This window comes from Ruditapes philippinarum, unplaced genomic scaffold (assembly GCF_026571515.1).
Source record: "Ruditapes philippinarum isolate M1 unplaced genomic scaffold, ASM2657151v2 ctg993_1_1_1_1, whole genome shotgun sequence".
Lineage (NCBI taxonomy): Eukaryota > Metazoa > Mollusca > Bivalvia > Venerida > Veneridae > Ruditapes > Ruditapes philippinarum.
Window position 1 is genome coordinate 243,712 of NW_026863595.1, and position 19,589 is coordinate 263,300.

The 19,589-nt window shown below is 35.6% G+C and overlaps 1 protein-coding gene across 1 annotated transcript in view; it reads right to left on the reverse strand.

Annotated features, from left to right (window-relative positions):
* Positions 1-1,730: 1,730 nt before the first annotated feature.
* LOC132722630 (macrophage mannose receptor 1-like) overlaps positions 1,731-19,589 on the reverse strand; it is a 37,264-nt gene continuing 19,405 nt past the window's right edge. The window contains exons 8-14 of the mRNA XM_060707153.1: positions 16,482-16,621; positions 16,058-16,209; positions 15,558-15,673; positions 10,372-10,502; positions 6,694-7,000; positions 5,360-5,484; positions 1,731-2,103 (exon numbers count right to left, since the gene is read on the reverse strand). Of these exons, the coding sequence (XP_060563136.1) occupies positions 2,018-2,103; positions 5,360-5,484; positions 6,694-7,000; positions 10,372-10,502; positions 15,558-15,673; positions 16,058-16,209; positions 16,482-16,621 (1,057 nt within the window). The 3' untranslated portion in view covers positions 1,731-2,017. The remainder of the gene's footprint in view (positions 2,104-5,359; positions 5,485-6,693; positions 7,001-10,371; positions 10,503-15,557; positions 15,674-16,057; positions 16,210-16,481; positions 16,622-19,589) is intronic.

The window sequence follows — 19,589 nt, forward strand, 5'->3', positions numbered from 1 at the left end:
TGAGTGAATTAAGCCTGAACGATCGCTGACTTGTACGAGATCTACTTTTGCTTGGTTTGTTTACATGAAGGATAAAAGATCTTTTGATATTGTTTACATATCAGTATAATCACATGCATATTAGATTTCATTTTACTGTTTGATACATGTGTCACAGGGTGAGAAAAATGTGCAGCCTGACCGGGAATCGAACCCGGGACCCTCGGAATACCATACCACGGCTCTATCAACTGAGCTATCCGGCCGCTTACACATCTTCTCCCCTAAATAGTGAACAGTTCTGAACTGTGACATACTCCCCTGCTATATTGAAATTCCTCTTCGAATTTCACAGAGTTACAGAGCAATGTGAATTAAACTCTGAGCTTTATACAGTCACGGTCCCCCATCGGGCGCCAAATGTCACAGGGTGAGAAAAATGTGCAGCCTGACCGGGACTGGAACCCGGGACCCTCGGAATACCGTACCGCGGCTCTACCGACTGAGCTATCCGGCCGCTTACACATCGTCTCCCCTAAATAGTGAACAGTTCTGAACCGTGACACATGGCCTTTTTTCAGTTTCTGTGGCTGGTAAATGTATTTCATGCAGGTCTTTTTTCAGTTGCTGCTAGTTGTAAGTATGTAAATTTATTTTTGGACTGCCGTCTTTTCCATATAATATAACCCAATAACCACATTTCAAACCTTAATCAGTATTCAGATATGGATTGATTTGCAGCATACTGAACTTATCATGGTATAAATACAAATTTGATATTTAATTACAGAATTGTACATGGATTGAAATTGTGATTGAAATTGTGTTGAATTTACACGGAATTTGATTTACACTGAATAATACATGGAATCTGGATTGCACTGAATCTCACATGGAATATGAAGCACACTGAATCCCACATGATAATTTGAATTGTACTGAATTTTTCATGGAATATGAAGCACACTGAATTTCACATGGAATTTGAATGGCACTGAATTCCTCATAGCATTTGAATTATGCTGAATTTCTCATGGCATTTGAATAACCGATAAACAGTTTCCGAACTATTAGACGACAGGCTATTCAGTTGAGTTTCAAGTAAAGTTAACCGGTTACATATCTCTCAGTATAAATTGTATGTAAAATGGTGTGACAGGCGGTAGGTTTAACAGTAAATTTAAGTACCTTCGGTGTCAAAAGGGGGAGAATAGTCTGACTACCTATGCTATACAATTATTTTCGGGCTTACCGCATACAGCACTTTCAGTGCTTTGATTATTTCTTTGTCTGCAATGGCAAATTACAAGGTCGTTACAACTGTTAAATAAAACCACTTCATTAAAGGCCGTTTTGCGTTTAGAGGTTCTACTAAACATAGTAAACAGGTTCTACTAAACATAGTTAACACATAATATGAGATTCTTGGTTCTACCAGTTGCGTTAAAATGTTGTGGTCACAATATCATGTTGATAATTGATGACGTCATAATGTTCATATTAACCTTTAAAGACTAATTATGTGTTAGGCAATTTTCCGGCTGATATCGAACCTAGGCAATTAAATTTTGTAAAATAAACATGTTTTAACTTCACACAAAGTATACATTTGTGTTTAAAATTCTACACACTATAGGTGGTTACAATATGAATATATAGTGTCATTAAAAAAACTGGCAGTTTTTTAAGAAAAGACCAATTTTACTTGACCTGAAATAGGGAACGCAGCATCCAATACATAATTTATTCATTCATTTATTCAAATTGGACATATTCGGTAAGAATAACATAGATTTCATTAAATTTCTATAATAAAAATATTTTACTCAAGGATGATCATAGTCTATCTTTAATGAAATCTACACAATAGGATTTTTTAATAATCAATAAATTATTTTCAAAATTCAAACAAAACTTTTGTAATCTACAACCAGCAAATATCTATTTTTACACATTTTAACAGTTAATTGCCTCAACAGAGTGAATTAGATGTATATAAAATCGTTAAAAGTAGTTATTGTTTTATTGTTTTCGAATATTAATGATTTCTAATATAGACGATAAACAAGGACAGTAAATATATAAACATCCATGACGATATCTTTCGGGAACCAGAAATATAATCTGAAAGGGATAAGAAAAGCTTGGAATTATAACTCTGTATATACTTACAGTCGATGAATAAACTCTATATTTCATATGGTATAATCCAAGCACGATAAACAGACGTTTCTTCATATTTATTTATAGTACGGAACAGTCCTTCTTAATACTATATAGGTAAATGAAATGTTGCATATCTTAATGATTGTACGTTTGACTGATATTTGAAAAAGTAAGTAATAAATGTCGCAATAGCTCAATAGGTACAGCACTAAGCTCAGAAGGAACCTACTCCTCGGGTAACAGACTTCAAATAAAATGGGGGTTTTTTTGGGGTTTTTTTTATAATTTCCTCCTTTATGTACATAATGATAATGTTTTTTCTTCATTTGTTTGATTTATTTATACCATTTCTTAATATAAGTATCTTTATTTCATTTATTCCACTATCTTATTTTTTCATTTCTTATAATAAATGAATAAATATTTTAACAAATTTTAAGAGAGACACAAATACAATATCTTTAAATTCATATGTGTAATCATATATTTATTTTGTCAGACATTAAGCACTTTAAAAACAAAAAAGAAATTAAACTTGAACTAAAATGAAACTGTTTCGAACCCACTAGCTTATTTAACTTTTATATTAACAAGAATTTGTAATAGAGTTATCCCGCCTCAGGGGAGTCTTATATAAAGCATAAAATTGTGCTATTTTATGGATCTCAGGACTTTCAGTCCAAAATTATGATCAATGCTAGATTTGCAAATACAACAATAAATTTATGAAAGAAATAAAATGAAACAAGAAAATTAAAAAAATTATCATGTTAAGCAGGTGTTGCGCATGACATATCGTCGTATTATTGTAACTATTTGTGCCAAGTATTTTCAAAATCCTTCGAACTATGAAGAAGTTACAGATTGGACACAAAATATACCCTATAACAGACTCCGTAATCTTTGACCTCTAAATGTGACCTTGGAGGTAGGAACCCATGTTTTGCGCCTGACATATCGTCTTATTATTGTGATTATTTGCGCCATTTTTTTTAAAAATCTCTTGATGTATGAAGAAGTAATGGACGCGTCACAAAATATACTATAAAACAGACTCTGTTAACCTTTGACTTCTAAGTGTGACCTTGACCTTGAAGGTAGGGATGCAGGTGTTGCGCATGACACATCGTCTTATTAAAGTGACTATTTGTGCCAAGTATTTTCAAAATCCTTTGATCTATGAAAAAAGTTATGGACCGGAAACAAAATATACCCTATAACAGACAGGTTAATCTTTTACCTCCAAGAGTGACCTTGAACTTGGAGAATAGGTGACCGGTTGTTGCGCATGACACATCATCTCATTATTGTGAACAATATTGGCAAGTATTTACAAAATCCCTTCAAAACAAAGAAAGTTATGGACCGGACCTCAAATAGACAAATTGAATGTTGACCTTGAATGAGCAAGTGCGACCTTGACCCTGGAGGTAGGGGTCAGGTTGTTGCGCATGACACATCATCTTATTATAACAAACATTTGCGCCAAGTTATTTCAAATTCCTTTAATAAATGACAAAATTATGGACCGGACACAAAAGTGTGACGGCCGGACGTACTTACGAAATGGTACTTCTGTGACTTTTCCTTTGATCTTTTAAGCCAATTTTAGTCACATAAGGCTTAAAAAAGACACACAAGTAAAACGGAATGAATAGGATCAAAGAGAATTTACTGTTACCTATTGTTCTCCACATCACACAAGTATCTCTTGGTTTGTACGGACAGACGGACGGCAAGACGGTAGTTCTAACATCAGAGTTATAATGTGGCTACTCTATTGTTCTCTCTATTGTTCTTTTTAGCCACACAAAAGAAAATAGCCACATAAAAGCATTACGGAATGAATGACTTCAAAGAGAAAGAACAGTTACCTATTGTCCCTCTAGCCTCATAATTACTGTCCTGTGAGTGCGGATGGACAGACGGACGGACGTGCCAACAATTGGTGTTTATGTGCTTTTTCTTTGATCTTTATGTGGCATTTTCCCCATAAACCAGTAAAACTACCACATAAAACAGTCGGTTTATGGGATTTCCTTCTTTTTTAAACCGAAATTATGGACGGAATGAAGCTCATAGACCATAGAATGTTCGCCCGGACAGACGGACGGAGCCTATTTCTATATCCCCCTTTTTTCTTCGAAAAGGCGGGGGACAATAAGCGGTCTAACTTACTGTGATATAGTGTCAACCGAAGATAATATCTCATAAAATATAATTTGAATAACATTTAATGTAATTATTTGGTTAATCACTTGCAGTTTACCTATGTTAACCGGTATTTTTAAAACTGACGAAAGTTCTGTTTATCGTACTCGGACTTGTTTTTATAGTCTACACAAGTTTACCAATATAGTGTTTAAACACAAAGTAGAATTATCTTTCATCAAAAGAAAACAGCAAAGAAATAATGTGACTAGACTGACAAAAATTTTAAAAATATAATGGAATATGAGTGAAATTATCTGACATATGTTTACGGCAAGCCTTGTTACCGCCCAATGAGCAGGTTCCCCAGGGACCGAATCACAAACATATGTCAAATATTTTTCTTGCATATTCTACCGTATTCCATCATTTTTAAATTCTTTACATTAGTAAAACAATTTTTATGTCATTATATCCGTTACTATTTTCTTGCATATCAGACTGGCGTTTCCGTGAGTTGTACCCATGCCGGAAATTTCATCTGGCATGGAGGGTTCCAGATGAGTCGCGTGCTGTACAATGACACGGTTAGGATGACGTCATTTTAACGTTATGAATGAAGTTGTAATTCATACGCTGTTGTAAGAAAGAAGTTACGGTTGTAATGATATAAATTTTCATTGAAAATAAAGATAAAGAATTTAAAATAGTATCGAATATGGTAGAATATGCAAGAAAAACCATCTGACATATCTTTTCGGTTCGGATCGGAATATCCGTCCCTCGGTCACCCGCCCATGGGCGGTAACTCGGCAAGCCTTGTTACCGCCCAATGGGCGGGTCACCTCGGGACGGATATTCCGATCCGAACCGCAAAATATGACAGATATTATTATTCTATTACAACTTCATTCATAACGGCGAAATTACGTCATCCTTAGCATGCCATTGGATAGCACGCGACTCATGCCAGATGAAATTTCCGGTATGGGTAAAACTAACGAAAACGCCAGTCTGATATGCAAGAAATTATAAATCACACCCACAAGTGTATTAAACTAACCTGTAGTTCTTTCACATATAAAGTATTCTTTGGCATCACATTTCATATCATTGTAGAACCCACGATCATAAATTACTGCACAGTTCTCGGAATTGTTAAAGTTGTTTGGCTCTTTAGCCCATGATCTGAAATATATACAAAAGACATTACTTTTAGTTGATAGTAAACAAACAGACAATCATCTTGATTTAAAACGGATAAATAAATATGATACATTGGACATCAGTGGCCGAGTAGTTTAACCCATTACTGCATGAGCATTTTGTGAAAAATGGCTGTTTTCATTGAAAAGTCTCCCGTTACAAGTTCAAATTGCTATAAAACTATAAAATAAACTGCTTCAATACTAATAATACTTGGCACAAATGTTGACTGGACCAATGCCTTTGTAACAACATGTTCAGTCTTAAATTTCCTGTTACCATTGCAACGAGGGGACATTTCAAAATTGCCAAAAATCACTATTTTGCGTTGATTTTTTCCATCAAAATTGATTTCAAAGTGCTGCAACTTTTCAATGGACTCAAGTGCCACGTACTTCACTTCAGTGTTGTTATACTTTTTTGGTCCTTCGGGATCATTGATGCCAGCACTATTAAGTGTTGAGAATTGAGTACCGCTCAAGCTGGTGCTAGGGGCGTGAGGGATGTTGCACTTATTCAGTATCCCTGATGCACAGACTCAATCAAACCGAGTCTGCAGTTCTCTTGTAATTTCGTTGTGGTTTATGCTTCCAAGGAATCACTTTATTTCCAGATTTTCAGATAGTCAAAAGTTTTTCAGCGTTGGTTACACGTTACCTTATGATCGACCTGGGGTCATTTTTAGCCTCTCACAAGTTCAAAATTTTCTTGGCGATTAGGGGGACTGCCGTCCCCCTTTAAATCCCCCAAACAGAAGGGGGCACATCCCCCTTCTAGCAACCCCCTGATACACCTTTCTGATGGGGGCGGCGCCGAAAAAGTGATCACTTTTTTTATCAAAATTTCTCAACTAAAAACGTGTTTGGGACCCAAACAGGACATTTTTTCACTATTTGAGACCTAAAAGAGGGAGGAGGGGGGGGGTCAAAAGTGCGCTGTTTCGCGTATATATAAGGTAAAGGGTTAAGTCACTAACTTAGCAATACTTGCCTATCAACGCTTAGGTTTTGAATCCTGGCATGATACTTTCATGTGAAAAAGTAATCAACTAGATTATGAAAGTTTGTGATTAAAGTTAGGTGCCACATGACTGTACTAATGCACGGATGGGGCACCTTGGATCTTTCACCGATATTAAACTTTTAAGGTTTTGATATGACTTTTTCCAAATATTATTCAAAGACAACTTACATCACTGCCTTATTTGGTTCATTATTAGATTCTAGCGCGTAACGCCAAATCCCTTTATATTGGAGATCATTTAGATCCGTCCAGTACCCTGGAGCTCCATCTGGCAATGCCCGCAATAAACCGTTTATACAATCTTGCTCTTTTTTGTCGTTTACTGCGAGCCTATACGCACTTATGCTGTATCCAGCCACAAGGTCCATGCACTTTTGTTTTGCTTCATACCACGTGACTGCGAAACTATTATTGGCGGGACTAAAATAGTAACATGATTGTTGACAATTGCTCCACCCCGATAAACAGCTTTTACCTAAATAAAGAAACAATATTAGTTCAGAAACATACTAAAACCAGATATGTTTGTAAAACATGTATGCCCCCTATCGGCAGCCAATTAGTCATGTGATCAGTTTATTATGACTGACTTTTGACCCAGTGACCAAAAAATCAATAAGAGTTAATTACTGGTCATGACTAGTCACTAGGTAATTGTGACCGCAAAGGTTGTGTGCAGAAATTTTATGACAAAGTTATTTCAAATCTTACCAAATAATATATGCATAAATTTTATGAATCATGAAGGCCTCATTAATGACCCCAAAGTTGTTATATTACATAAGACCTTGAAATGTGTATATTAAAAGGATTTTTAGTTTAATAAAAAAATATCAACAAAGGCAACTTGAGTTGTTGAGTTAATGGTCAGAAACGGTCTTTACATACAAGGTAAATATGACATTGACCTTTGACCCTAAATCAATAGGGGTTATCTATTGGCCAAGACCAATGCACCTGTGAAGTTTGAAGTAAAGGGCCCATGAGTTGGGATATTGATCAGAAAGCGTTGTTACCTATAAGGTCAATGTGATCTTGACCTCTGACCCCTTAACGCCAAAAAATCCATTGAGGTCATCTTATGACCAAAAGCAATAAATCTGTAAAACTTGTAAGTTAAGGGTCCATAGGTTGTCCAGATATTGATAGAAAACCATTTTGAAATAAAAGGTCAATGCAACCTTGACCTTTGTTCCCCTGACCCCAAAATCATTAGGGGTCATCTACTGGCCAAGACCAATGCACCTTCAAAATTTTAGGGCCAAAAGCCCATAGCTTGTCAAGTTATAGATAGGAAACGTTTTAACTACAAGGTCAATGCAACCTTGATTTTTGACCCCTTAATCCTTAAATCAATAGGAATCATCTACTAGTCAAGTCCAATACACCTAACAAATTTTAAGGCCAACAGCCCATGGGTTGTCAAATTATTGATTTGAAACCGTTTTTACCAACAAGGTCAATGTGACCTTGACCTTTGACCCCTTGACCCTAAAATCAATACGAGTCATCTGCTAATCATGAACAATCATCAAACCAAGTTCCTAGGCCTAAGCGTTCTTTAATTATTGATCGGAAACCGTTTTTACCTACAAGGTCTTGACCTTGATCTTTGACCACTTGACCCCAGCATCATTAGGGGTCATCTTCTGGTCATGAACAATCATCATACCAATTTTGAAGTTCCTAGGCCTAATGGTTCTTTAGTTATCACTCGGTAACCGTTTTTACCTAAAAGGTCAATGTGACCTTGACCTTTGGCTCCTTGACCCCAAAATCAATAGGGGTCATCTGCTGGTCATGAACAATTATTATACCAAGTTTGAAGTTCCTAGGCCTAAGCGTTTTTTAGTTATCACTCGGAACTCGTTTTTCCCTACAAGGTTAATGTGACCTTGACCTTTAACCCTTTGACCCCAAAAGCAATAGGGTCATCTACTGGTCATGAACAATCATCATACCAAGTTTGAAGTTCCTAGGCCTAAGCGTTCTTTAGATATCACTCGGAAATCATTTGGTCGACGGACCGACAGACGGACGGACGGACCGACAGACAAATGCAAAGCAATATACCCCCACTTCTTTGAAGGAGGGCATAATAATTACCAAGCCAATAAGGATATCGGGGCCAAAAATATCTTACCGGGACAATAACTCTTCAATGCAAAAGCAGATCATATAAATTTCTGAGCTATGTGGTTTCACACAAGAAAGATGAAGTATGTAATATAAAGATAGGGCCAACTTTTCCTTTTCTTGGTGCACGTTACAATGTATCAAGAAGGTCGCACAATGATACATTCAAACTGTACAACTCGCTGAAAATAATTTCAGGCTTCGATTTCTTTGATTTGAAGCAGTAATACGCATTAAATGTCGGAAACGTTATTTAAGCATGTTAAGTAATTAAATGTCCAACTTTTGAAAGATCTTGGAGATATATTGGTTAAAGCATTTAAAACAAGAAATTGTCACAAGTGCCGAATACCCCCGACACGCCCTTGTCAGAAAACGTGCTTTTAAATTAATAATTGTGCACATATGGAAAATGCAGTAGTTTATAGATTTTTTTCAAATGTTTTTTAATTATTTGTCCACCACCAATGAGATAAATTAAAGTTTGATTGTGGAGTTTTGATGACTTCTTTTAAGGGCAACACGAGATTTCTGCACTTCTACTCAGTGAAAGTTTCATATTGATACCAGTTCTCAAGTTATATCTAGGACAAAAATCAAAGTTAAAAATCAACAAAGGACAATAACTTTAAAATAAGGGAAGAGGTGGGTTACGGTCCTTATTCATTGCACTTCTACACAGTAAGATTTATCTACATACAAAGTTTTAAGTTGATATCTTTTATAGTTCAAAAGTTATGTCCCGGACAAAGTTCAAAGTGTAAAAATGAACGAATGAAATAACTAAAATAAGGGAAGGGAGGGTTACTGTACTTATTCACTGCACTTCTACTCATTTTGATCTATCCACCTACAAAATTTGAAGTAAATATCTCTTGTACATTCAGAGTTGGAGAATCGACAAACAACACGAAGTAACGTGTCATTTTATCATTTATGTAGAAGAATTGATGAATATTACGTCAAAACAAATTTACTATACGATGAATATTATCACCATGTATGTTACGTATGATATACAATGTAAATGTAAAATTTACTAAAAACTTTGGTGAATAAATACATCTGAAATTCGAACCGAGAGAAATGGTAAATGTTTTAGTCAATCTCCGTACAAGAGGCACTTATTGAATTAAGTTTATAAGAGTACATTAGATTTCTTTCTATGGGGAAACTTATAAGACAATGTTTATAATCCAAAGCCTACGGTGTCACAAAGGTGACATGTGTGTGTGTTTTTATTCATCTCGTGCGCACGAGATATTATGTCGCGGCCACGAGTAACTTAGTCGTGGCCACGATATAACTAGGTTATAGTGACTTAGACTTAGTAACTCGTGGCCACGACAGAGTATCTCGTTCCCACGACTTAATTATCTCGTGGCCACGACTTAGTAACTCGTTGTTGTATCTAAATGTTTCGTCTCAACAACGGGGCAGACACCTAACAACGGTGCGGACTTTCCGGTTGCTGCCATAAATTAGGCAACGGTGCATCATACATGTGTATCGTTCAGACACAAAATTATATTTATGGTTGTAACTTTCAAAAATAATACAAATACCACAATTATATTATTTCTATCAGAAATTTCTATCATAATTATTATGCTGTTTTGTTTTTGGTTTTCTTTTTGTTGTTGTTGTTTTTGTCTCTTTTATGTTTACTGTTGAGACACAATCTTTTAATGCTTCTTGTTTTCTACTCACCATACTGGAGTGTGTACTCGCAGATATAGCCAACTTTAGCGTCACATTGTCGATCATTATAGAGACCGTCGGTATGTATCTCTACACAATCTTCAATACCACCATTGTTATTCGGCTCCGTACTCCATTTACTAAAATCATTATCTGTTCATTTAGTGTTATGTACTATAAGAAAATAGCACCTTATCATTTCTTTTACTTAAGATATCTAACCACTTTCCGTCAAATATTAGATATGATCAAAGTAGTTTTAAACTAGAAATGTGTCATCATGCCACGGATGCCCCCGCATGCAGCCAAAATTTCAGATGTTATAATATTTAGTTCCAAATTTGTTTGCACAAATTATTTTTTTCATTTTAAGTTCAAAGCTCTTAAAACTTTTCAATGTTAACACAAACCATTTCAATACAATGTTCAAGGCACTGAAATTATTTAGTCTTAACCTTTTGAAAATAGCATATTTCATATTTGTAGCCAAAATAATGGCTACACACATTTCGACAAAAGTATGAGTGCTGAAACTGAAAGTTCAAAATTTTTCCAACATTCAAGAAAGATAAGTTTGTCCCAAATCATTGAACCACGACCAAATTCAAACTTAAACTGCTTATTCCTAAGATGTATCTATATTATTTTCAAAGTGAAAGGGACATAACTCTGCCAAAAATAATCGAACCATAACCAAATTCAAACTTGACCTGCCCATTCCTTTGACATATCCATATGTCAAATTTGAGTTGAATATGTAACACTGTTCGGTAGATAATGAACAGAAACTGTAAATTTCATATTATTTTCAAAGTGAAAGGGGCTTTACCCTGCCAAAAATCATTGAACCATGACCAAATTCGATCTTGGCCTGGGCATTTCAAAAACATATCCATATGTCAAATTTGAGTTGAATGTGTTGTACCTGTGGGGAGATAATTAACAGAAACTGAAAAGTTTATATTATTTTCAAAGTGAAAGGGGCATAACTCTGCCAAAAATCATCGAACCATGACCAAATTCGAACTTGACCTGTATTTTATCATGACATATGCATATGTCAAATTTGAGTTGAATGTGTTGTACCGTTGGGGAGATAATGAACGGAAACTGAAAATTTCATATTATTTTCAAAGTAAAAGGGGCATAACTCTGCCAAAAATCATCAAACCATGACCAAATTCGAACTTGACCTGTATTTTATTATGACATATCCATATGTCAAGTTTGAGTTGAATGTGTTGTACCGTTGGGGAGATAATGAACAGAAACTGAAAATTTCATATTATTTTCAAAGTAAAAGGGGCATAACTCTGCCAAAAATCATCAAACCATGACCAAATTCGATCTTGACCTGTATTTTATTATGACATATCCATATGTCAAGTTTGAGTTGAATGTGTTGTACCGTTGGGGAGATAATGAACGGAAACTGAAAATTTCATATTATTTTCAAAGTGAAAGGGGCATAACTCTGCCAAAAATCATCGAACCATGACCAAATTCGAACTTGACCTGTATTTTATCATGACATATGCATATGTCAAATTTGAGTTGAATGTGTTGTACCGTTGGGGAGATAATGAACGGAAACTGAAAATTTCATATTATTTTCAAAGTAAAAGGGGCATAACTCTGCCAAAAATCATCGAACCATGACCAAATTCGAACTTGACCTGTATTTTATTATGACATATCCATATGTCAAGTTTGAGTTGAATGTGTTGTACCGTTGGGGAGATAATGAACGGAAACTGAAAATTTCATATTATTTTAAAAGTAAAAGGGGCATAACTCTGCCAAAAATCATCAAACCATGACCAAATTCGAACTTGACCTGTATTTTCTCATGACATATCCATATGTCAAGTTTTAGTTGAATGTGTGCAATCGTTACTAAGATAATGAATGGAAACAGATGATGACGGAATGACAGAATGACGGAATGACGGAAGGACGGAATGACGGAAGGACGGAACAGGGTAACACTATATGCCCCGGCCATTACATGGGGCATAATAAATTATAAAGTCAGGGTGAGGTCAGTTTACATTCTGCTCTTACATCTATAATTACCGATTGCATAACATACTTTTTCACGCTGTTGAAAATGATTAATATATAATACATGAGCTTAAATAGATTTTACACCATAATGTCTGTGTATACATAATCAAATGGCTACCAGCTTTAGTTAGTACATTCCAAAAACTATGGAAAGTGATGTAGGAGTAAATTTGTCTCGGAGCACATTTTTCTCACGAGATGTGACCGATGTGCTAGTAAACATACATATGTGTGACAAAATGGAAATGAGAAAGATGTGTTCGACACACAATAGAAAGGACACTTTAAGCACATTTGTCTCACATTCTTTATAAAATTCTACTCCTGCATAGAACAATGTAATTGTCGGTTCATGTTTTGAAGGAATTTCGCTTTTCGTATCTGTCGTTAAAATATCGCGCTGTGATTTTCAAAGGCCTGACTATGGTAGAGGAACAACTGGCCTTGTCGCGTAATGGCAGACAGGTTATTAGACACTATTTTTTCACACTGCATGGCCATATACGTTTTACTTTAAGCTGTTTTCTGTTTAAATAGATATAGGGAAAACAATGACCCCCGGGGCGGGGCCAATTTTAACCCTAGTGCATTTATTTAAACAAACTTGATAGACACCTATTAGAAGATGTTTCTTGCTAAATATCTAAGCTCTAGCTCTTTGGGTTTTGTAAAAGAAGATTTTTAAAATTTTTACTCTATACCTATGTGGAAAAACAATCACCCCCTAGGACGGGGCCAATTTAAACCCTAGGGCATTTATTTGAATAAATTTGATAGACATCCATTAGAAGATGTTGCATGCTAAATAATTAAGTTCTGGCTCTTTGAGTTGTTTATAAGAAGATTTTTAAGTTTTTACTATATACATATAGGTAAAACAATGACTTCGGGGCGGTAAACAAAATTGGTAAACACCCATTAGAAGATCTTCATGCTAAATATCTAAGCTCTAGCTATTTAGGTTTTTTGAAAGAAGGTTTTTAAAGTCTTTACTATTTACATATATCGAAGAACAATGACACCCCTGGGGCGGGGCCAATTTTGACCCCAGGACTTTTGTTTGAACAAAGTTGGTAGACACTCACTAAAAGATATTTCATGCCAAATATCTAAGCTCTAGCCCTTTGTTTTTTTAAAGGATTTTTACTATACACATATAGGGAAAACAATGACCCCCCGGACGGGTCCAATTTTAACCCTTGGCATTTATTTGAACAAACATGATAGACACCCATTAGAAGATGTAACATGCTTTATATCTAAGTTCTAGCTCTTCGGGTTTTTTTAAAAGAAATTTGTTTAAGTTTTTACTATATACTTATAGGGAAAACAATGACCCCCGGGGCGGGGCCAATTTTAACCCAAGGGCATTTATTTGAACAAACTTGGTAGAAACCCATTAGAAGATGTAACATGCTTTATATCTAAGCACTTGCTCTTTAGGTTTTTTAAAAAAAGAATTTTTACATGGTAGACACCCATTTCATGCTAAATATTTAAGTTCTAGCTCTTTGGTTGTTTTAAAAGAATTTTTTTTTAAGATTTTAATTTATACATATGGGGAAAAATGACCCCTGGGACGGAGCCAATTTTAACCCCAGAGCATTTATTTGAACAAACTTGGTAGACATCCATTAAAAAATGTGTCATGCTAGATATCTAAGATATAGCTCTTGTTTTTTTTTAAAGATGATTTTTTAAGTTTTTACTTTGTGCATATATGGAAAAACAATGACCCCCTGGGACGGGGCCAATTTTAACTCCAGGGCTTTTATTCAAACAAACGTGGTAGACACTCACTAGAAGATGTTGCATGCCAAATATCTAAGCTCGGGCTCTTTCGGTATTTTAAAAGAAGATTTTTTTTCAGGTTTTTTCTTTTGTTAGCCATGAAAACAAGAGATCTGCATGGAATTAAATTCTTTGAACAATTTTGAAAGATGACCACCAAAGAGACATTCCTGTAAACTTTGAATGAAATTGGCTCAGCGGTTTATGAGGAGATGTCGTTTAAAGTTTAAGTTTACGGACGATGGACGGACGACGGACAAATGCCGGACGAAAAGCGATCACAAAAGCTCACCATGTCACTTTGTGACAGGTGAGCTAAAAACGATATGAGACAAATGTGCTTTCTTGTCCCTTTAAACCTTTAACCGCATGAGCATATTGCGAAAAATGGCTGTTTTCATTGAAAAGCCTTCGGTTACAAGTTCAAACTGCTATGTGCTTCAAAACTGATCAAACTTGGCACAACTGTCGACTGGACCATAGCCTTTTTTAACAGCATGCTCAAACTTATATTTCCTGTTACCATGGCAATTGGGGGACGTCTGAAAATTGCCAAAAATCACTATTTTGCCTTATTTTTCCCCATCAACACTGAATACAAAGTGCTGCAACTTCTCAATGAATTGAGATAGAGTCAAAAGCTTTTCAGCGTGAGTTACATGTACATGTTACCTTAAGATCAACCTGAGACCTTTTTTAAGCCCCTCACAAGTCCAAATTTTTCTTGGCGATGACGGGGATAGCGCCCCCTTCAAACCGCCTAACAGAAGAGGGCACAACCACCCCCCCGCCTTCTGGCACCCCTTGATGTACCTTTTTTTGATAGGGGCGGCGCCAAAAAAGTAATCACTTTTATGAACGAAATTTTTCAAACGAGGAACAGTAGTTGGGGCCTAAATAGGACATATTTTCACTATTTTAGGCTTCAAAAGGGGGCGGGGTGAAAAGCCGTCAAAACCCGCCTATGTGAGGTTAAAGGTTAATAAATGAGACAAATGTGCTTTCTTGTTTCTTAAAAAACTTGATCGGAACACATTTGTTACATCTTTGAGCACATTTGTCACATGTCACTTTTTTTGTTGTTGTTGTTGTTTTGTTGTGGGGAGGGGGGAGACATTTGAAGTCCATTTGTTTCATGTGGGACAAATATGACTGCATCGGTCTGACTTAAGACAAATGTGCTCCGAGACAAATATGCTCCTACAAAGCGTAGTTTTTATTGGCAAATAACTTTCGGTTTGACAATAAAAAAGGAAGTTTCATGACATAGGAACTCCTAGGTAATTATCCATAATCACAGCATTTTTTACTTTTCGAATGTATTATTGTATACTTACATTAAAGCTGGCGTAGCGACAGAACTATCTTGCCAAGCCCACCCATAGCTATTTTGAACTCGAGTAAGACCTGTCCAGTAGCCTCCTGGGCCCAAATTAAGACCCTCTAACCAAACCTGTCAACACGAAAAACCAAATACTTTGTTACAAATACATAGCTAGTGTTTAAATTAAAAAAAAAAAAAACATTCGAAACTAGAGAAATCAAATTTATATAATATGGGAAGTTTGTTATGTTTTAATTAAGTCCCGTCGACATTGTAAAGGTCATATGGCGACTTCTTAGCTTGATGGAGAAATATCTTAGGTGCATATTCGTGCATTTTTTCAGTTGCTGAGAACAAGCGATCCTTAATTTGTAATTAATTGTAGTAACCTCACATTATGTAATAAATTCACTTGAATTATGTGATTGAAACGTCACAGTAGATACACACTTTAAACTTGATCATATTTTATTTTCATTTATTTATTATTATCAGTTTTTTTCGTTTACTTACCTTTTCGTCGAATCCATCTACTTTTACGAGTTGGGCGTTTGCACGAGCGCATTGATCACGCGCCTGGTTCCATGTGTAACCTTTGCCATTACCCAACAGATAACAAGACTGTCCGGCTCGTATCCAAGATCCGCAACCAAGGTTTAAATGACCTAGACCATAAGGATGGTTATACATTTTGTACATACCAAAGGCGTTTGCAATTTAAAATTATTCTAAATCAAAAGCAATAAGCATAATAACTGGTTTTCCTACATAGGGTCGCTTAAATGATTAGCATTTCATTTTGCAACATGAATTTTATAATTTTGTGAATGTTGAATAACGGACAATACGCCTTTCTCATATAGGCAAGTATCTGCAATATATTTTTGTTAATTTTTTTGTATTGATATTTACCGTAGAAGATTAAAAGATTACTTACCTTGGTATGCCGACATTTCGCATATGTAATGTGAACGTTTGTCACATGTGACGTCATCAATGGAGCCACCCTGATACATAATCCCACAATTTCTATTTTGAGTTCGGTCGGCACTTGGTGCTACATCCCAATTGCTATTTCTGTAAAAGAGTACGGTGTTCCGTTTGGACAGTCGTGATTTTTAATTTAGTCTGTTACCGCGATGCACGATAGTATGATGGTGAAAACTTGATGGCACGATGGTACGATGGTGAAAACACGATGGTACGATGATGAAAACGCGATGGTATGATGGTGAAATCGCGATTGCGCGATAGTACGACGGTGAAAACGCGATGTTACACCATCGTACCATCGTGATTTCAGCATCGTACCATCGCGTTTTCACCATCGTGCCATCGCACCATCGTGTTTTCACCATCGTACCATCGCGTTTTCATCATCGTGCCATCGCGTTTTCACCATCGCGACATCATGTTTTCACCATCGCACCACCGTGTTTTCATCATCGTGCCATCGCGCTTTCACCATCGTGCCATCGCGCGTTCACCATCGTACCATCGCGTTTACACCATCGTACCATCGCGCTTTCGCCATCGTGCCATCGAGTTTTTACCATCGTACCATCGCGTTTTCACCACCTTACCATCGTGTTTTCACCATCGTACCATCGCGTTTTCACCAACGATGGCGCGATGGTACGATGGTGAAAACGCGATGGTACGATGGTGAAAACACGATGGTACGATGGTGAAAACGCAATGTAACATCGCGTTTTCACCATCGTACTATCGCGCCATCGCGATTTCACCATCGTACTATCGCGTTTTCATCATCGTACCATCGTGTTTTCACCATCGTACCATCGCGTTTTCACCATCGTTCCATCGTGCATCGCGGTACAGACTACGATTGTCCAAAAAGAACACCGTAGTAAAAAGTAAACTGGTCATATGGCTGATCATATGTTTAAAATTTCATTTCTTAACTTCCTGTTTTGTTTTCTGGAAGCATTTAAACAATGGTAATTTAGTGACAACGCACTTGTTTTAATGATAGGCATGTTATGCCTCAGACATCTATTTTTTCATTCTTTAAAAATGTCGGAACATATGTTAAATATTGTTTTAATAATGGATTTAGAACATACTAGATGTTTGATAAGCAATTATTCCCTGCGGTCTGGAGACCGCAGGGTATTGGTACGCGTTTAACTTTTGAGGCATGGAGGAGCACGTGACCTGTTTTCGGTACATGGAGGAGCATGTGATCTGTAAACCGTACATGATTGGTCAATTGACCTTTTCGAAAACCTAGCTAAATACCGTTTGCCGGTACGTTACGGATTTACCTGTAAACACTTTCAATATGATCTACGTAAATAACCGAGGTATATCGAGTGAAAAAAAGCGAGTTGCTTCCCTTATCTTCGAGTAAAATCGATATCGCTTATGCTAAAACAATACAAAATAAGCTGTTTAAACCGCTAGTTTGTTGTGATTAAATGTCCGATTTTAAAATGTATTACACCAATAGAAAACTTTGGATCTTAGCTTCGTCACTGTATAAAATTCAACACATCTTTGGACTTCAAAGTATTTTAATTAACTGTTAAACCTACCATATGTCAGACCATTTTACATACGATTTATACAGTGAGATACGCAATCCGTTATCTTTACTGATATGATCAGCCAGTCGTCTGCTAGTTCTGAAAGTGTTTATCGGTGTTTATTTCTAATTTTCTATAATTATTTTACCGTTAAAGTTGGAAAAAACTTGAATGATATGTTTGAAAATTATCAATGTTTCTTTAATATCTATCTCAAACTTTACAAACAATAAATTGTTTATACTGAAAATCTACAAAATTAAAATATTCGTAGTGGCATCAGCCATAATAAATAGAGATATTTTCTGCGTAAACTTGTGTGTTTACTTTATTTATTTTTTGCTCGGAATTATTCATAAAATGAAGGCCTATTTAATCATTTTCTTAAAAAGAAATAATTGTTTTATGCTCGACCTTCTCCGGTCTTCAACGGTCACCAGTTTCCAAAGACCTTCTTCCATAGTGATCGTTTATTCAACTTTATCCCTGATACAAACGTTTATTTATCCCCCCCCCCAAATAATGTTGAAAATAGTTAAAAGAAATATCTTTATATATATCATTAAAATGTTCACCGCAGGAAACCATTTTACTTGTCATAGTATTGCAAGCAATCCATAAGTCCCCTACCTGTTAGAACCCCAGCAACATTCTGAAGGGCCATTAGTTATTGAATTATGCCATTGATTGAATGAATGAATGAATGAATGAATGAATGAATGAATGAATGAATGAATGACGAACGAACGAACGAACGAACGAACGAATGAATGAACGAATGAACGAACTTAAATCTTTTGAGTTCTTAGTTTGTCTTTATCTTAGTAATGTGTTAACAATGGTTAAGTTTCCTTGCCTATTAAGGAAATTATGTTGATACAACAGATAATCAAAAGATCCAATTTTCTCATGATGTATATGTTTAACTAATGTTTCAACGTTTCTCTGTTTTAAGTGAATTTGTTGATCTCAGGAGATATATCTCAGTTTTTAGAAACGAACAGATAGACGGACTATAAAAACACTCTGAGGGTAAATCTTTAAACATACCTGATTGTTACTAGAGTACAACATTTTTAAAAGCATTTTTAACTAAAGAGGAGATACCTCTTGAAATGAAGTTGCTAGACTTATGAACACTGTCATACATGATGTGAGTGTAACAAAAAACAATTATCTTATGAATTTATAGTCACAATGAAGAAAGTGAATAATTAACAATTTTCAAATACAAAATGTATTCCATTTATAGGAACAAAGAAGAAAATAAAATAAATAAATAAAACAAGAAAAAAAAGCAAAAAACAATTTTTAAATAATTTCAAGTTCAAAATTAAAATAATCATGGAAATCCATGACTGATAAATCAAATCACATATGATGTAGGTGTTGATAATATCAATTTGAAGTAAATCCATGAAGAAATAAGAAAGTTAAAGAATGACTAGCTCTACCAGCATTCACCGGGGCTCTACCGTAGCTCTACCGGCTATATT